The sequence below is a fragment of the Neophocaena asiaeorientalis genome, unplaced genomic scaffold (assembly GCF_003031525.2).
Source record: "Neophocaena asiaeorientalis asiaeorientalis breed wild unplaced genomic scaffold, Neophocaena_asiaeorientalis_V1.1 scaffold43, whole genome shotgun sequence".
Taxonomy (NCBI): Eukaryota; Metazoa; Chordata; class Mammalia; order Artiodactyla; family Phocoenidae; genus Neophocaena; species Neophocaena asiaeorientalis.
The window spans coordinates 6,797,390-6,815,165 of NW_020173674.1; the positions used below are offsets into that span (position 1 = coordinate 6,797,390).

Genomic DNA, 17,776 nt, shown 5'->3' on the forward strand with positions numbered 1-17,776 from the left:
GAGCCTGCAGAGGCAGGCCAGGCGTGGGGCCGACAGTCCCCAAGACGTCTAGAGGATTCAAGCAATGGAGAGCGGCGAGCATGCTGGGCCTGGGGGCCCAGTTCCCCCAAGCCCGGAGAAGCCCAGAACGGGAGGTGAGTGCCTGAGTGCCACCCACCGAGTGTCTTCTACCTCCCAACAGTCCTGAGATTCACGAAGCACAACTCCCCTCTCGTCCCCTCACCAGGAGAAGGTCCCGCATGGACGAAGCCACGTGGTACCTGGATTCAGATGACTCATCCCCCTTAGGATCTCCTTCCACACCCCCCATGCTCAATGGTGAGTGGCCTTGTCTCCCCCCAGCAGACTGTTGCTGCACTCCTCTGGGTCCTGTGGGCAGGCTACAAGAAGCCAGCCTGCAAGGCAGGCCATTCCTAGAACCCAGGTCTGACCCATCAGCCCACAACTGAGCTGGATCCAGCCTAGGCCTCAGGGACCCTATTCAGGGCTGGCCTGCAAGAGGGCTCTCCCCTGGCCCTGTGGCAGCTGCTGTGTCCTCAGCAAGCTCTAGGGAAGACAGGAAAACAAGGAACGGTGCCCTGCATTTGGGACCCAGGGGAAGCTGGGCCGAGAGAAGAGAAGGAAACTGTGCATGTGGGGTGGAGCTAGAAAAGTGGCTGCCACACTGTGCTTCTCAGAGCCCCTTCTGGGGAGCCTGTAGGTGGAGAAGAGGATAAGAAATCTGAACGGGTGGGGATCTAGGGCCGACTCACTGCATCTGGGGCAGTTCTGGACTTTTCTGTTTTCCATAATGGCAATAGCACTTACTGTGTGTCAGGCATTCCATCCAAGCAACAATCTCATGAGGGATTATTATACCCATTTGAGAGATGAGAAAACAGAGGCTCTGCGAGGTAAAGTAATCTGCCTAAATCCCCCAGCTAAGGATTTGAACCCAGGGAGACTTTGACTCTCATGCTCGTAGTGAGCTTTCCCAGAAACTTTCACTTGAAGAAAGGGTTTCTCACATACAAACTACTTGGGAAGCTAGGAGGTTAGCAGAAACTGGGACTCCTGTGTCAGAGGGACAAGGGCTCAGCTCAGCACTGCCCAGCATTGGCAGGGACTAGAAAGTTGCAGCCTCCCTTGCCTGTGGGTCCCTTTAGAGCCCCCAGCTGTACCTGCTTCTCGCAGCCAGAATATAGGACCTGGCTTAACTGTTATCAGACCAGGGTCCTATTCAGCAAACAAGTTAGACTCACTCCTCTCACCCCATCCAGCGTGTCACCTCCACCATTACCTGAGCTACATTTCACCCAGCAAACGTTTATTGGGTCCTTCCTATGTGCCATTTTATAGAGGAGGAAACTGAGGCACAGAGAGGTTAAGTGGTTTGAAATAGGGCATACAGCAGAACAGGGATTTGAGCCCAGGTCTGACTCCAGAGGCAGGGCCCTGGAGCCCCGTCTGCCACACCATTTTCTGCTCCAGCAGTTGCATTGCCCCAAGCTAGCTGTGCTGCAGGCACTGAACTGAGAATTGGAAGGCCAAGGGGGCTGCTTGTAGTCACCTGCTCTAGAACGCCCCAGGCCAGAAGGGTCAGTGGAGAACTTGAGGTCCTGTCAACCTGGGTGTGTAGTCTGAAGGAGCCCCTGACCATATTCTGCAGATCCATTTGGCCTTACTCTCCCTGAGCTCCCAGGAGCAGGGACACAATGGCCTGGACCCCATCTTTCTCTGGCTTACCCTCTTACCTAAAAGGATATCACCTGTCCCAGCCCAGCTGCTGGCTGAGCACTTGGTTCCCCTCGTGCAAGCCCACCCTCCAGCCATCTTGGGCCCACCCACGAGTGCATGACCTTGACCTCCCAACCACCCACAGAGTGAAAAACCTGGCTAAGAATCAAAGACCCTGTGAGATTGTCCCAGGCATTAGCCACACCACCGGGGAGCCCCAGCTCCCACCCCTTGTCCGCACCTGGGTGTTCTGGCCCCTGGGGAACTGGTTGCAATGAGGGGCAGATTGGTGGGCGCTGTCAGCCTGCACTGACAGCAACTGCCGCATGAAGCTTGTTGCCCTGGAGCCGCTAACTACCACGTGGCCGTGTCCTCTCTGTGAGGCCCCTCAAAAGCGATTCACCTTCACCTCGGGGTCAAGCATGTTTTTTGTCTTTCTCCTTAACGACAGGGTTGCCAACTCTTACTGCCAGGGAGCTTAGAGGCAAATTAAAATCCTTGCCGAGTTACCTGGGGCAAGTCGCTTACTTTTGGGAACCTCGGTTTCTCAGAATATCGGCCTCAGGAACTTCTTTCCATTCTTAGTTTGTGTGCTGACCTCCAGCTTCACTTCACTTTGTTCCATTTTTCTTGCCTGTTTTAAACATGTTTTTCCCCTGTTCTGTTTAAACTCACTGTAAATGATCAGTTTCCTCACCTGTAAAGTAGCGTAACAGCAGTCACCTTACATGGTTGTCACAAGGATTGTAAGAATGGACTCTTCCATCAAACATGTATTGACATATATTATGAGCCAGGCATCAGTGTGCTAGAGATCAACACTGCCCTGACCTTGGGGAGGGCCTAGTCTGGTGGAAAAGCAGACTCAGAAATAAACAAGGACAGTAGGGAGTAGTACGTGGTGGGGCGAGGGCTGTACAAGGCATAACGTGAGTAAGAACCGCACAGGTTACAGGGGATTCTGGCAAAGCTTCTAAACGAGGAAAAACCTTGTTTTCCTCTCCATTCTACTCACTTCACTTCTGACACCAGATGCCTGGGGGTTTTCCCCACACCAACCAGTTCTGGGACACCAGCTGGGGGTCCTACAATCCAATCCAATTCTAACACTGCCTACCTGGAGTTAGTTTGTGTCAGACCCCACAGGTTAAGGGTTCAGGCCCACAGGACTGCTCCTCCCCACTTCAGACACCAGTTGTAAGTTCGGGTTGTCACCTGTGCTCCCCACCAACCAGCTATAAATCAGAGATCCCCACGACCCCCTCCTCAGATCTGATAATTTGCTAGAACAGCTCACAAAGCTCAGGAAAGCCATTTACTTACTAGATTACCAGTTTATTAAAAAGGTTACAGGTCAAGAACAACCAGATGAAAGAGATGTGTAGGGCAGAGTATGTGGGAGGACACAGAGTTTCCACGCCCTCTCCAGGCACGCTACTTTCCCAGCACCTCCACTGGTTCACCAACCCAGAAGTTCTTGGAACCCTTTGGCTGGGTTTTTATGGAGGCTTCATTACATGGACATGATTGATTGCTTAAATTCTTGGCCATTGGTGATGGGATTCAATCTCTAGCTCCTCCCCTCCCCAGTGCAGGTGGAGGCTGAAAGTTCCAACCTTCTAATCATATAGTTCGTTCCCTTGGCAACCAGACCCCATCCTTAGGAGCTTTCCAAAAATGACTGCATCAATATGAACTCAGATGTGGTTAAAAGAGCTCCTTATGAATAACAAAAGGCCCTCCTTTCACCTTTATCATTCTAACACTTAGGAAATTCCAAGGGTTTGGGGAGTTCTGTACCAGGTATGAGATGAAGACAAAATATATACTTTTTTATAAATCAGAATGTCACAGCTTCACAGAGGATGTGACATCTCAGCTGGGTCTTGAGTGGTAAATAAGGGATCACTGAGAGCCGAGGTGGGGAAGGTGTGCTGAGCGGAGGGAATAGTGTGTGTACAGCCGTGGGGCCCACCACACCTGAGTAAGAGGTTAGGAACTCAGAGGGAGAGTTCAGAGCCAGGGACTCACAGGCCTGAAGCAGCAAGTGGGGTCCAGGCCTGCATTCCCTCGGTCCGTGGAGCCCAGTGCAGCCCCAGCACATGGGCCAGCAGATGTTTGTTGAATGAATGAGTGAAGCTGGAAAGGCAGGCAGGAGCCAGTTCAGGAAGGGCCTGGAAATTGATGGGGGACTTTTGAAGCAGACGTGTCTTTAGCAGATTTGCATTTTAGAAGGCAGTGGTCACTGCAGGGGTGGGGTGGGGTGGGGGGATAAGAGTCAGAGAGATGGGGGGAATTCCCTGGCGGTCCAGTGGTTAGGACCCCTGTGCTCTCACTGGCAAGGGCGCGGGTTCAGTCCCTGGTTAGGGAACTAAGATCCCGCAAACTGCATGGTGTGGCCAAAAAAAAAGAGAAAGATGGGGTAAGGGTTGTGGCTGAGGACAGGGACCCCAAGCAAAGTCCTGGTTCATAGCAGAAACTCACTTTTCCCAGCTTTGCATTTCTTCCTCTGGACACCCAGCCCAGCGCTCCACTCCAGGCAGGCCCAAGGAAGAGAGAGAAGGTTTTGAAACCCAGACAAGGAGCTTAGACTTTCTTCTAGTGGCAGTGGAAAGCCATGGCAGGTTCTAGAGCTAAGGAGGACCTGACAAAATTGGGGTTTGTGGGAGGCCATCACAGACTGCCCTACGTCCTCAATGACAGGTTCCCCAGACCCACCCGTGGAGTCGGGCCAACCCTAGGCCCACAGGTTAGGACACAGATATCCTGAAATCCAGGGCAGTTCAGGCTTAGCTGAGTCCTTAACCTCTCCAAGCCTGGGCCATGAGGATCAGACAACATAATGCCCCTAAATCATTCAGCTCAGGCCTGACGCAAACAGCTCATCTCTCTGAGCCTCAACTTCCTCATTTCTGGAATAGGGACAGTGATGCGTGCCTCTCAGGGCTGTTGTGTACATTGGAATTGACCTGTGTGCTACCGCTGGAGGGGGGTGGGCGAGCAGAAGGACCAGGGCTGCCCAGCCAGGAAGGAGGTGGGCACAGAGCACAGGTCCCAGACCTGTCCCCGGACCCCTCCGGATATCCACTGAGGCCACTGAGGCCCCGATCTGGCCTCAGCTTGCTTGCTGGTGGATCCCCTGCCTGCCCTCCAGCCCACCCTCCATCTCTGGGCTCCAGGGCACCTGGTTGCCTCCCAGGCTTTGCTCCTGCTGGTTCCTCAGACTGCGATGCCCACCCCACCCTGCCCAGACGCTAGCGAACTCCTACAGGTTGCTTACTTGTGCCGGGCACTGTTCCTAGTGCTTTACAGAGGTTGCCTCATTCAGTTATGGAAACAAGGCTGTGAACCAGGTACTCTGGTTATACCTGTTTTTCAGATGAAATATCAGGGGACTCCAGGCTCCCACTAGTAAGTGGCCGAGCTGGGACCCAAGCCCAGGCTACGTAGTAAACAGATGCGCCACCAAGCATGAAGGGCCATGGAAGCTATGAGTCCCGTAACTCACTGTACAGATCAGGAAACTGAGGCCCGGAGCAGGGCAGTGCCTCCTGGGGACACCCAGGAGTTGGTGACTGCCTGACCTCGGCCCTCTCCCCATCCCTTCACAGGAAGCGCCGTCTCGCCCCCACCAGGGATATCACGCTCCGCTCCTGGCACCCCAGGTACCCCGCGCTCGCCGCCTCTGGGCCTCATCAGTCGACCTCGGCCCTCACCCCTTCGCAGCCGCATCGACCCGTGGAGCTTTGTGTCAGCCGGGCCACGGCCTTCACCCCTGCCCTCGCCACAGCCTGCACCCCGCCGGGCACCCTGGACCTTGTTCCCAGACTCAGACCCCTTCTGGGACTCTCCACCCGCCAACCCCTTCCGAGGGGGCCCTCAGGACTGCCGGGCACAGACCAAAGACGTGGGTGCCCAGGCCCCGTGGGCGCCAGAGGCAGGGCCCTGAGTGGGCCGGGCTGCTCCGCACGTGCCCACCGCCCTCCAGGAGCCTCAGCATACACTGGAGTAGGAGCCGGTCATGCCTCTGTAGCTGCCTTGGTCTCGCCCAGGGACCCGCCCCCTCCGGGGGTCAGGAACACTACACTGTACAGGAAGCCTTCACACTGGACGGGGGCCCTGCACCCCCCACACCCGCAACGCGCAGGTCCCCCGACTTACCTGCCCCACTGGGGCCCAGCACTGTGCCCAGCTGGTTGGGAGGACCAGAGCCTGACTCAGGGAATTGCCCCCGGGGGTGGTGCAGGGAGGAGGGGAGGTGCAGGGGAGAGGGGCCGGCCTTAGCTGTCACCAGCACTTTTGACCAAGTCCTGCTACTGTGGCCCCTGCCCCAGGGCTTCGTGCCTGGGCCCCCCTGCCCCGGGGGTCATTTGGGGCCGGGGCTCTCTGGGTGCCTTCCTGCTGCCCCGGCCAGGGTTGGGGCCATGGCCTCGGGATCCAATGAAGCCAAATAAACTCCCCAAGCTGTCTCCCCAAGCACAGCCTGTCACTTTCTTGGAGGTAACTAGGGGATCCAAACCATCACATGACCCTGGGGACCTCATGCCCTCAGCATGGGCCTAGGCTGGGACGCTCTGCACCACATCCCTCTCCTGGGATCAAGTCCGCTTCATCACCAGGCATTCAAGGCTCTTCTCAGCCTCCCTGGCACCCACACACTCGGGCCTCACCCATCTTCTCCCACCCTCACTAAGCCTTTCCCGCCATTTCAAGCAACTGTGTTTGCTCTGATTCTTCCTGTTGCTGGGTGGTCCCGGCTCATCCTTAAGGCCCAGCAACAGCATCACCTCCCCTGGGATGCCCTCCCAGCCGTGCTGCTCCCACCCCAGGCAGCTCGCTGAACTCAGGAGCCCACAGCCCACTGGGTGGCATCTTGGTGGTTTGCCCTGGGTTTGTTTCTATCCCATGGTCTGGATACAAGAGGGGGCCCCCACCCTGACACCTGGCTCCACTCAGGCTTCTCTTAATGCCATGGGGTTCTGCGGACTACCCCTCCCACACCACGCTGTAGGGCAGGGGACCCTGGGCTCAGCCCCTCCATGGTTTATGGGAGGCGGGGTCCAGGCTCCCTCTCCCCGTCCCCTGCGCACTCCATGGCAGCCAGACCTACTGTGACTCCAGTGTTCACCAGGGTGGGGACTCAGGAGGGCTGGGCGTGAAGGGTTCTCAGGAAGCACTGAGAGTGGAGGGAGCATCACCTGTCCAGGGAGCTCCGGGCATCTTCCACTCCTGTCCTCGCCTCACCACCCTGCCCCACCTGCCCTCTCCTACTCCACAGCCCAGGCCGCCACCTTTCCATCCGGGATGCCTGCACTAGCCCCCTCCATAGGTCCCCTGAGCCATATGTCCTCAAGGCCCTGTGTCCTGACCCCCAACTCCGCCCCACCCCAGCAGGCCCCTGTTTCTCTCACCACCCTAGCTCTTTCCCACCTGGCCTGGCCTCTTCTCTTTCCCAGCTGAAATGCCGCTCCTCAGAGGAGCCTTCCGGGTGATGGTCCCCCGGAACTCTCCCCCATCACCCGGGGCGTTTCCTTCAGGGAGCTTGTGATGATGTGAACTTGTCCTGCGTCCTTGCTAACAGGCTTCTTGTGGGAACACCAAGGAGGCAGGGACCTGGTCTGTCCTCTCCCCTAATGTCCTCTGGGTCTGGGCACCTCCTGAGCAGGTGAATGGGGTCTGTGACTGAGTGAGCTCATCCCTGAATAAACCACCACAGTGTGACTGGGAGCCGGTCAAGTTACCTCTCGGGGTCTCGCCTTCCTCCATCCCGCCCCGGACCACCCACCACCCGACCACCCAGCTTTGGCGAACTGGGCAAAAAACTTCTTGCCCCAGAAACGGGGAGGAGTTATCCAGCTCACCTCCTCGCCTCACCCTCCCAGCCCCACTCACCCCAGCTGCTGTCCCAGGCTTCCCTCCCTCGCCAGCCACCCACGCTGCACCTCCTCCCAGCCCCACCCTGCCCGGCCCCTCCCAGGTGCCTGTGGTGGAGCAGTCGGCTCCCAGGGCACCTCTGATGGACTCTGGGCGGCACACCATGGGGGCTCTGAGGCCCTGGGCCCGATACGGGCTACTGGTTGTGGCCCACCTGCTAGCCCTGGGGCTTGGGGCTGCAGTGCTCCAGGCCCTGGAGGGGCTCCAGCACTCCATCTCCAGGCCAACCTCAGGGCCGAGCTGGCCACTTTCCAGGCCGAGTACAGGGCCTGCCTGCCACCCAGGGCACTGGAAGAACTGCTGGGCACCGCCCTGGCAGCCCAGGCCCACGGGGTTTCCAGCCTGGGCAATGGCTCCCAGGCCAGGAACTGGGATCTGCCCTCAGCCCTACTCTTCACTGCCAGCCTCCTCACCACCACAGGTAAGGCCACCAGGAGGCCGGGCAAGATGGGGCGCTTGAGGCCATTGCTACCTGGGGTCCCTGGGGGTGCAGCCCTTCCCCCAGCCCCAAAGTGCTAGACAGAGCCCAGGCCTTATTAGGCCTGTCATCACAGCTGGGGTTCCCCACACCAACACACCCCAACTAGTGCCTCAACTTCAACTGCCAGGAGGGGTGTGGGCTCCTCAGTCCCACCCCCAGGCACCCTTTGAGACCCAGGAGAGGTGCCCAGACCCTGCGGGCCTGAGGCAAGACTGGGAACATGAATTATGGGATGGATTCTTGGATGGAGGGAAATGGAGTGAACCCAGGGAATACAGGACCACCATCCCAGAAGGAGTGTGGGGGAAGGCTCCCGGGGGAGGAAGTCCCCGTGAGATGGTAGCCAAGGCAAGAGGGCACAGAGATAGACACGAAGGAATTCCTGGCAGAGGGAACAGCATGTGTGAAGGCCCAGAGGAATAAAGCAATGGGACCCACAGCCCTGGGGGGATTTGTCCTGCAAAGTGTCTGAATATTTTTTAAAGGCCATTTTCCATCGTTTTAAAAAATTATTTATTTTTGGCTGCGTTGGATCTTCGTTGGCCGTGCGCAGGCTTTCTCTAATTGCAGCAAGTGGGGGCTACTCTTCGTTGCGGTGCGCAGGCTTCTCATTGCGGTGGCTTCTCTTGCTGCAGAGCACGGGCTCTAGGTGTGTGAGCTTCAGTAGTTGTGGCACGTGGGCTTCAGTAGTTGTGGCTCACGGGCTCTAGAGCACAGGCTCAGTAGTTGTGGTGCATGGGCTTAGTTGCTCCGCAGCATGTGGGATCTTCCCAGGCCAGGGCTCAAACCTGTGTCCCCTGCCTTGGCAGGAGGACTCTTAACCATTGAGCCACCAGGGAAGCCCCATTTTCTATCTTCTTTTGGAAAAATTGGGAAAACTATTTGCACTGAGCCAGAATCCTTGTGGAGTAGAACAGGGCCTGCCCTGGGGACAGAGCACATGCTCTCCAGCCCACCCCAGTCCCCACCACTCCCTTTTGTCTTACTTCTGACTCCTCTAGGTATTTGTGTTTACAGCCCTGGACCAGCCGACCCTGTTCCCCCAGCATGCCCCGCTCTTTCACCTCTCCCTGCCTTTGCACACACTTTTCCAGCCTTGAATGCCTTCTCTCATGTGCGCTGCCTCTTTTGCGGCCCTTCGTGTCAGGTGTCCTGTTTTTCCTGCCTGCCTTCCCCACTGGAGCCTGGGAAGACTCTGATTCCAGCACAAGGCCTGGCACCCAGGATAACTTGATATACCTTTAGGGAATGAAAGAAGGGGTAACATTTCACCTGGTGGGTTTGGAAGTGGGAGTCCAGGGCAGAGCTGAGCAATCTCTCAGGAAGCCAGGCTGCCTTGGGGTAGGACAGCAGCTCTCAGAACTGTCCCAGCTACAAGAGGCCTGAGGGGACTGTCTCTTTTAATCCTTTCTTGTTCCAGAAAATAAGAGTGGCCCGGTGAGGTTAAGGGACTTGAGTAGGACCCCAAGTGAATGAAGAGCAGAGCCAGACAGAGCCCCTGCCTGAACAGTTCCAGCAATCTCGGCCACCAGAGGGCAGCCTTCTACCAGAGGGAGGCTGGAGGAAGTGGGTACCCGGCAGGCATCCCACTCAGGTCCTCATTACCCATGTCTCTCTCCTCTCCAGGTTACGGCCACATGGCCCCACTATCGGCCGGTGGAAAGGCCTTCTGTGTGGTCTACACGGCCCTGGGGCTGCCCGCCTCCTTAGCACTTGTGGCTGCACTGTGCCACTGCCTGCTGCCTGTGCTCAGCCACCCGGGTGCCTGGGTAGCCACCCATTGGCAGCTGACGCCGGCCACGGCTGCGCTACTGCAGGCATCTGGATCGGGCCTGCTAGTGGCTGGAATCTTCGTGCTGCTGCCAGCACTGGTGCTGTGGGGTCTGCGGGGCGACTGCAGCCTGCTGGAGGCCATCTACTTCTGCTTCAGTTCACTCAGCACCATCGGCCTGGGGGACCTGCTGCCTGGCCATGACCATGGCCTGCATCCAGTGCTTTACTACCTTGGCCAGTTCGCACTTCTGGGTGAGTCCAGCTGCCAAGGAGCGTGACAGGGAGGAGAGGAGGGAAGAGGAGCCTGGACTACAACTCCCATAAGCCACTGGGGAGGCTGAGCCTCACGGGTTGGAAGGACCCTGCCCCAGGGCAGGGTGTGGGAGGTTTAGTCCGAAGTGCTAAGAGAATTGTGAGGGCTGGTCACTTGCTGGGAAGGGAGTGGGGAGCATCGTCAGCACCCTGAGCGCTGCCCTAGTAACCTCTCCTCCCCAGGGTACTTGCTCCTGGGGCTCCTGGCCATGCTGCTGACCGTGGAGACGTTCTTGGAGCTGCCCCAGGTCCGTGCCATGGTGAAGTTCTTCAGGTCCGGGGGCCCTCTGAACGCTGAGGACGAAGGTGGCATCCTAGGCCAGGATGAACTGGCTCTGAGCACCCTGCCACCCTCAGCAGCAGCCCCAGAACGGGCCCCAGCTTGCTGACAGATGTCAGTGATGGAGTTGAGCTCCTTTCAGGTGGAGAAGCCTGAGGGGAAGCCCTCGGGAGTGGCTGGGGAAGCCTCTGGGGGTGGGAGGGGAAGGGATGGATGTGAGGACCTCAGGGAATGTGTTAATAAAAAATAAAACGGGCAACACCGCCGACTATTTTCGTCTCCTTTCGAAATGGGACTTCCCTACAGCGATCAACAACCCAAACCCCATCATCCTTCGAAGGCAGAGTTCAAGCTTCTGGTCTTGCCTCCGCCGGCATCTGAGAACCTCAACTCCACACAGCCCCAGTAAGGATCGCAGACAATCTTATCCGCCGACACCCCACCCCCTTCCGTCTATTGAAAGCCCCAGTCGTCCTGAGAAAGCCCCGGAGCACTGGCTTGGCCTTTTCTAACTTTATTGCTCGCGAGGAACAGGAAGAAGGGGGAGGGCGGGGATGCGGCAGTTCAAGAGCCGTCCCTCTCCCTCGGTGCTGGCCGGCCGGGTCCTGCCCTCGGGGAGGGGTTCTGGGGGGCGTGCCTGGGACCCCCCCAGCCCACCACGAGCACACGCACACACACTCACACGGACTAATAAATACGCCCGGGCGGCACGGCCGCCCAGCCGCCCCTGTCCGTCGGGGCCTGAAGGGCCGCGCGTCCCCTCCTGGTAAAGGGTGACGACGGCCCCTACCGGCCACGCGCGGCATCGGGGAGGGTCCGGTCCTCCGGAGCGCAGGCCCGAAGCGGCGACCGGGCGCGACGGGGAGAAAAGCTGCGGTCTGGACGGACCGGGAGGGGCGAAAACGTCCGGGCCCTCGCGGCCTCAGCTCAGCACACAGAGTTCGCGCCGGCTCAGCTGCCGGCTCAGCTTGCGGCGCCGCTGCTCCAGGCCGCGCTCTAGGCGCTCGTCCTCCTCCAGGGCGCTGGGAGGGAACGGGTTCAAGTCAGCCCCAGCGTCGGGCCCCACAGGCAGGCCGCCCCCGGGGTCCAGACAGAGCACGCCTCCGAGAGCCCCTCTGGGGCCTCCCAGCTCCCAGCACATCCCGGCCCCACTCACGTCCGCTCCTTCTGGTCCAGGTTCCGGACCAGCTCGTCGCGCTGGTTCACCAGCGACACCAGCTCCTCCAGCAGGAGCTGCTCTCGGTGCTGCTGCGCGGCCGTTTTCAACCAGTCTGAGGGCAGAGGAGGCTGAGGGTCAGGAAGCGCCAGCCCCTGCCCGGTCCTGGTCCCCGGCCTCCGGGCCCCATCTCCCACCTTCAATGGCCAACATGGCCCGTAGCTCCCGGCTCAGCAGCTCGAACCTCCGCTCCAAGTCCTGCTCTTCGATGCTGGGGGGTGGGGGGGGGAGTGCCAGGTCAGGGAGAGAGGAATGGCAGGGAGCGCCCAGGGTTCGGACCGCTCCCTGGCACCCCCGCCCCCCACCTCACCGCCAGTTCCCATAGATGGCTGGATGGAGGTCAGAGCTATACCCTAGTCCCAGCTTGGAATCATCTCTTCTGTTTTTGGTTTTGGGGCAGCATGCGGGATCAGACCCCGGCCCGGCCCGCTGCAGTGGAAGCACGGAGTCCTAACCACTGGACCGCTAGGGAAGTCCCTCTTGTTTCAACTGTTCCCCAGCTGCTGGGGGTTTATATCGTCTCCTCCCCTCATCCCACCCCCTTTTTAACAAATAAGAAACAACCCAGAAGGATTATTCAGATGGATATTATTCATAAGCAGCAAGTATTGGACTAAAATTATTCTGAAAAATGACCCAGGATGTAAAAGGGAGGCAAAACCACCTCCACCATGCAGGGCTATAAAGGCCATGAAGCCCAGAATTGCTCCTGAGCCCACTCAGGAAAGCAGCTCAGCTGTCTCTCAGGCTCAGTGTTCCTTCCTGTAAAGGAACAGGGTCCGACTGGGGCACTCAGCACTGACCTGCCACATTTTTCTTTGGGCCTCGATTTTCTCATTCATAAAAATAGTACCAGTTTAAGAAGTATACACTTTATACAGGAAATTAGGGGAAAAATTAAGATGGTTGAGCAATTTCTTCAAAAAAAAAATTCAGAGAAAGAAGAGAGCAGTGAACAGTTCTAATTAGAGTCGTTAAGGTTCCATCCGCTCTGCCGGCCCTGGGTGGGCAGAGGTGGGGCCCGGACAGGGAAGCACAGGACTCACAGCAGCTGCAGCTGGTCCTGCCTCCGGATGAGAGCGTTCTTCTTGTTGACCAGCGTGAACCACTCCTGGATCAGTACCTCCTCCTGCAGCCTGTTGGCACCTGAATCGGTCCAGGGCAGTCACCAGGCCTGCCACTGACCCCTGTGTCAGCAGCAGGGAGGCTGGGGGTGGGGGGATGGTGTCTGCTCCCTTGTGGCATCTCAGAAACCTGAGCTGTGTGCCTCCAGCAAGCTGCTTCCCGGCCGGGGGGCCTCAGGGTGCCCGGCTGTAAATGGGGAGATGACCCCAGCCTTGTCTCCTCCCACTCCTCCCAGGGTCAGAAAGAGCTGCAGGGTGGGGTAGCCGTGATGGCACGTGCTGGGGTGTGGACTCCAGATGCCCGCCCCACCTGATTCCATGAGGCTCCTCAGCTGCGTCTCCACCTCGGCCGCCCGCCCATCTATCTGCCTCTGTTCCTGCTCCAGGGCCTGTAGCTCTGCGCACACATACTGACTTGTGTCCTGGAACCGTTGCTGGGGTGGAAAGCAGGGGCAAGGGACAGGGTGGGCTGAGCCCAAGCCCTGCCTAGGAAGCCCACCCATCACTCCTCCCACCTCAGCCCTCCTTACCAGCCCAGCCTCCTCCGCTGGGCTTGGGGGTAGCTCCTCCGATGGGGGACTCCCACCTGTGGACAGATACCAGGCTACGGCACCCCCAACTGACATCTGCCCCCAGAAGGTCCCCAGCTCAGGCTCTGTGAGCAGCCTGAGTTCGGGTGAGTCGCCACTCCTTCAAAACTACTCACCAGGGGCCTGCTGTGGGGCAGGGCTGGGGTCAGGGCTCACGACTTCCTGTGGAGGAGGAGGCAAGTAAGGGCTTGGAGGGGCTCCCCAACAGCCCGCCCTGGGGCCAGCCGGAGCCCCACTCACACAGGGGAGGGGGGGACCTCAGTTCCAGGCCCTGCAGCTTCGAGGTCCTGCATGCACAGAACTCCACCCCCATCCCTTCTGGGGAAGCACCTCCTAGAGCAAAGGCCTTCACCACCTCTGGCCCTGTGGTCCCGGGCCAGTCCCCTCCCACTGGCCTAGCCTCGCAGTCCTCGTTCCTGGGGCCTCACAGGGCTTTTGTGAGTCGGGGGTGAAAGGCTGTGAGGGGCCCAGCTGGGGCCTCTCCTTCCCCCTTCTGCCCCCTCCCCCATGAATCTCCCTCAGGTCACCTCAGACTCTGTCACCTAGTGCTAGCATCTCCATCATGGCCAGGGCCCTGCACAGTGACACTGAGCTGAGCTGACGTGGCAACCAGTACCTCCGTCTCCTGGCCAAACGGGGCACCTTCCCACTTCTCAGTCCCCACACCTAGAGAACGCTGTGCTCGCCGAATAACACTTGGAACAGAACAGGCAGCTGCACCTACCAATTTCAGCCGGGAAGGGCAGCGCTGGCCCCTCATGTGCCCCGCCCCTGGCAACTTGCTGGCACTGTCAGCCCTGGGGGCCCCCAAGTTTCAGCTCAGCTAATAGCCAGGCCCCCTTGATGGCTCCTGCTCTGGCCACCTTTCCAGGTCACGAGGTAGGGAGAAAGTGTCGAGCCACCCCCACCCTGCGACTCTGAAAGTGTTGAGCCACCCCCACCCTGCGACTCTGAGAGGCAGCCCTGGACGTCCCCTACTCAGGGGCCCTCCTCTCTGGCCTGGGTAGGTGGCAGCCTTTTCACCAGCCTCCCCCCATGCCCTGCCTGCTGACTTTACCTTCAAGCCACAACTGAAGGGTCTCCCTAAACCTTCGCCCCCGATGGTGTCACTCTCTTCACACCCCCTCTCAGCCCCCAGCCTCATTGCCACGGCCTGGTGGCAGATCCAGCCTCAACTCCTACTGCCCCGGGCCCCACCCAGATGCCACCCTCCGGCCCCAGTGGTGGACTTTCGCTTCCCCAAATTGTTTCCTCAGCCTGGAGCGGCCTCTGTCTTGGGCAGCTGGACGCCAACTCGACCTTCCTGACCCAGCTTGGCCCCACCTCCTCCAGGGGCCCCTTCACAGGGCTTTCTTCCTCCCTCCCTAACTTTCAGGCCTCCTGAAGCCTCCCCGACTGCCATCCTAGCCCCCAGGGCCTCCCTCGTCACAGCTGTTGGTTACGCCTGTCTCCCTAAGCAGCAGCAGCCCCTGCAGACAGGTTGGGGTCCAGAGAATGCACTCAGGGCGCATCGGTTAACTGTAATGGCTGATATGCATTAAGCATCTATTTGTGTGTTGGGTGCTGTATGAGCATCGACTCATTTCGTTTTCCCAAGAACACTGTGAGGCGGGGAAGGTCACCATCCCCACTTTATGGATGAGGAAACAGAGGGTCAGAAATGACACTCAAACAGGGCCGGCCCAGGCCTAGGGCTGTCTAATCCAAAAGTTTGTTCCCAAGCTTGGCCACCAATTTGCTGTTTGCCTCTGGCCCAGTCACACCCACTGGGCCTGTGTCCTTGTACGTAAAGGACATACAAGCCCCTGGGGGTTGCAGGGCTCCAGAAAGATATCTGGGGAAAAACACAGTCCCCCCCTTTTTAAAAGAAAAATTTTTAACAGAGTACACTCAGGTTGGGGTACCCCTCTTTTTTGTTGTTTGCTTGTTTGTTTGTCTGTTTGTTTCGGCTGCACCATGCAGCATGTGGGATCTTAGTTCACCAATCAGGGATCGAACCCGGGCCCCCTGCAGTGGAAGTGTGGATTCTTAACCACTGGACTGCCAGGGAAGTCCCTCACAGTTCCCCTCTTTTGACAACACCCTGCAGGAGTACCTCAATGCCACTTTGCAAAAAGCTTTCATGTCTTTACTTCTCATCCTCAGGAAAAGAGCACAGAGAGATTAAGTGGCTCGTCCAAGGTCACACAGCCAGTTCATAGTGCTGGGCCCAGTAGAGGGCGCCATTTTAGAGTTCAGTGTCAGAACCGGGGTTCACACCAGTATCAACTCCCTTTATCTTTTCATATCCCTGAGCCTCAACATTCCCACCTGCAAAAGGGGGTAACTGTTCCTTCCTAGAAGGAGCAGTTGCTGAGGGGTTGAGGGGGCAGACCAGGCATGAAGCAAGTGCTCAACCAATAGGGCAGGCAGATGCAGGAGTGGAGAAGCCCCAACCTCAGCAGCAACTAAGCTTACTCATGGCAGCCTTGATGGGAATTCCAACGCTTCCTCATGTCTGACCCAAATTCCCCTTTCTACACCCTCATGTGTGGCCCCTCCTCCAGGAAGACTTGCTGGGCCACAGCAGAGGCACCCTGCCCTCCTCATGGCATTGCTTCAGCCCTGCCCCAGCTTCAAGGCGACTGACTTCATCCCATCCAGGTCTCTGGGAGCTCGCAGGCCAGGGGCAGGCCCTACGTCCTCCTCCTGTACGCATGGAGGATGGGGGATGGGAGTGGCCAATGAGGAAGCATCCCCTCCAGCCCCATGGGTCATATATCTCCTGTGGGACAAGGGTTGGAGGGGGGCCTGGCTTGGAAGGACCAGACACTGGGACTTGGGCCCAGAAAGATGGAGCCTCCTGTTTTAAGATATAAAGAGCCATTGAGACACATTAAGGCAGCTTTGGCCAGAGGCCAACACAGGCCAGGATAGCACAGTTCCTATGGGTGCCTCTAATGCCCTTCCTGTTTCTCATTCATAGGCTCAATGCTGCACCTGTGACCCTGCACTCAGGGGTCCTGCTCTCCAGGCCAGCCTCATCACCGCCTGCGGACCTTAAGGGAGGTGGCTGGCAGTTCCCTAAATGAGACCTGAGCTTTCCTGCTGCCACATTTTTACTTGTGAGGTCCCACCTCTTGAGAACCAGCCCTCTGATTCTTCACCTGGGAAAAGCTGCCCGTCTTATCAGCCTGGCTCAAGTGGCTGCTTCTTCCAAAAAGCCTCTCCCAATTTATTCCCTCTTTTCCTTAGAACTTAGGGGTCATGCCTGGACAGCTGAAGGCTTGAAGCAGCCTGACAGAGCTGCCCCTGCTGTCCAGGACGGTGCTGCTGGAAAGCCCATGGCCGGGACTTCAGTGGCTGTGAGTCCTTGAGCAAATCCCTGCCCTCTCTGGAACCATCTCCTCTTTAGGACCATGAGACACCCTGGGAGGCTGACCTGAGACCTGCAAGGGATGGGGGAACGTGGGCACCCAGCAGAGTCTCCCATCTCCAACTTTACATTATCAGAGAAGAGAGGAAACTGGTTTCCAGTGTCTGGAGTTAAGGATCCAAGTCAGAGTATCTTGGGGTTGGACGGCCCTGGAGAGCTCCCGTGAGTATAGAAACCCTGTTCCCAGCTTACAGGAAAGTGGTGGCTGCCGGCAGACCCCGCGCCACCAGCAGGGAAAGAAACGCCCCAACCCACTTAACAGTCCATGAAGAGCGCTGACTACACGGAACCTTCTGGGAACTTCCTGCTACAACCTGATTCCACTAACTGGTTGCCGAGCGTTAAAAATCACTAGCCTGCATCTTGTCCAAGGCTGGCAGCAAAAGCCAGCGGCAGGACTTCCCTGGTGGCGCAGTGGTTAAGAATCCGCCTGCCAAGGTAGGGCACACAGGTTCGAGCCCAGGTCCAGGAAGATCCCACGTGCCACGTAGCAACTAAGCCCGTGCGCCACAACTACTGAGCCTGCGCTCTAGAGCGCGCGAGCCACAACTACTGAAGCCCGTGCTCCGCAGCAAGAGAAGCCACCGCAATGAGAAGCCCGCGCACTGCTCCCACGCGCAGCAACAAAGACCCAACTCAACCAAAAATAAATAAATAAATTCATTAAAAAAAAAAAAATTGGCGCCGGGCCGCCGGCCTGGGCACTGGCGCCCCCGCTGAGGAGTTGGCGGAGCCACCTCGTCCTCGACAGGGACTTCCGCAGCACCGGTGCCTCAAATCAGACGCCTCCCCGCATCTTGCAGAGGCCGGCCGCCCTGAAGCCAACGCTGAGGAGTTGGCGGAGCCACCTCGTCCTCGACAGGGACTTCCGCAGCACCGGTGCCTCAAATCAGACGCCTCCCCGCATCTTGCAGAGGCCGGCCGCCCTGAAGCCA

At 58.3% G+C, this 17,776-nt stretch overlaps 2 protein-coding genes across 2 annotated transcripts in view; one reads left to right on the forward strand and one right to left on the reverse strand.

The window, feature by feature from the left end:
* The first annotated feature begins 7,753 nt into the window (after window positions 1–7,753).
* Window positions 7,754–10,888, forward strand: KCNK7 (potassium two pore domain channel subfamily K member 7). Its single transcript, XM_024748794.1, is given in 4 exon segments — window positions 7,754–7,850; window positions 7,853–8,071; window positions 9,758–10,156; window positions 10,400–10,888. Coding segments are annotated over 4 exon segments (921 nt in total). The 3' UTR covers window positions 10,606–10,888.
* Window positions 10,889–10,994: 106 nt separating this feature from the next.
* EHBP1L1 (EH domain binding protein 1 like 1) overlaps window positions 10,995–17,776 on the reverse strand; it is a 16,931-nt gene continuing 10,149 nt past the window's right edge. The window contains exons 13-19 of the mRNA XM_024749431.1: window positions 13,543–13,683; window positions 13,367–13,422; window positions 13,147–13,270; window positions 12,759–12,858; window positions 11,850–11,923; window positions 11,653–11,767; window positions 10,995–11,518 (exon numbers count right to left, since the gene is read on the reverse strand). Coding sequence (XP_024605199.1) covers window positions 11,419–11,518; window positions 11,653–11,767; window positions 11,850–11,923; window positions 12,759–12,858; window positions 13,147–13,270; window positions 13,367–13,422; window positions 13,543–13,683 — 710 coding nt within the window. The 3' untranslated portion in view covers window positions 10,995–11,418. The remainder of the gene's footprint in view (window positions 11,519–11,652; window positions 11,768–11,849; window positions 11,924–12,758; window positions 12,859–13,146; window positions 13,271–13,366; window positions 13,423–13,542; window positions 13,684–17,776) is intronic.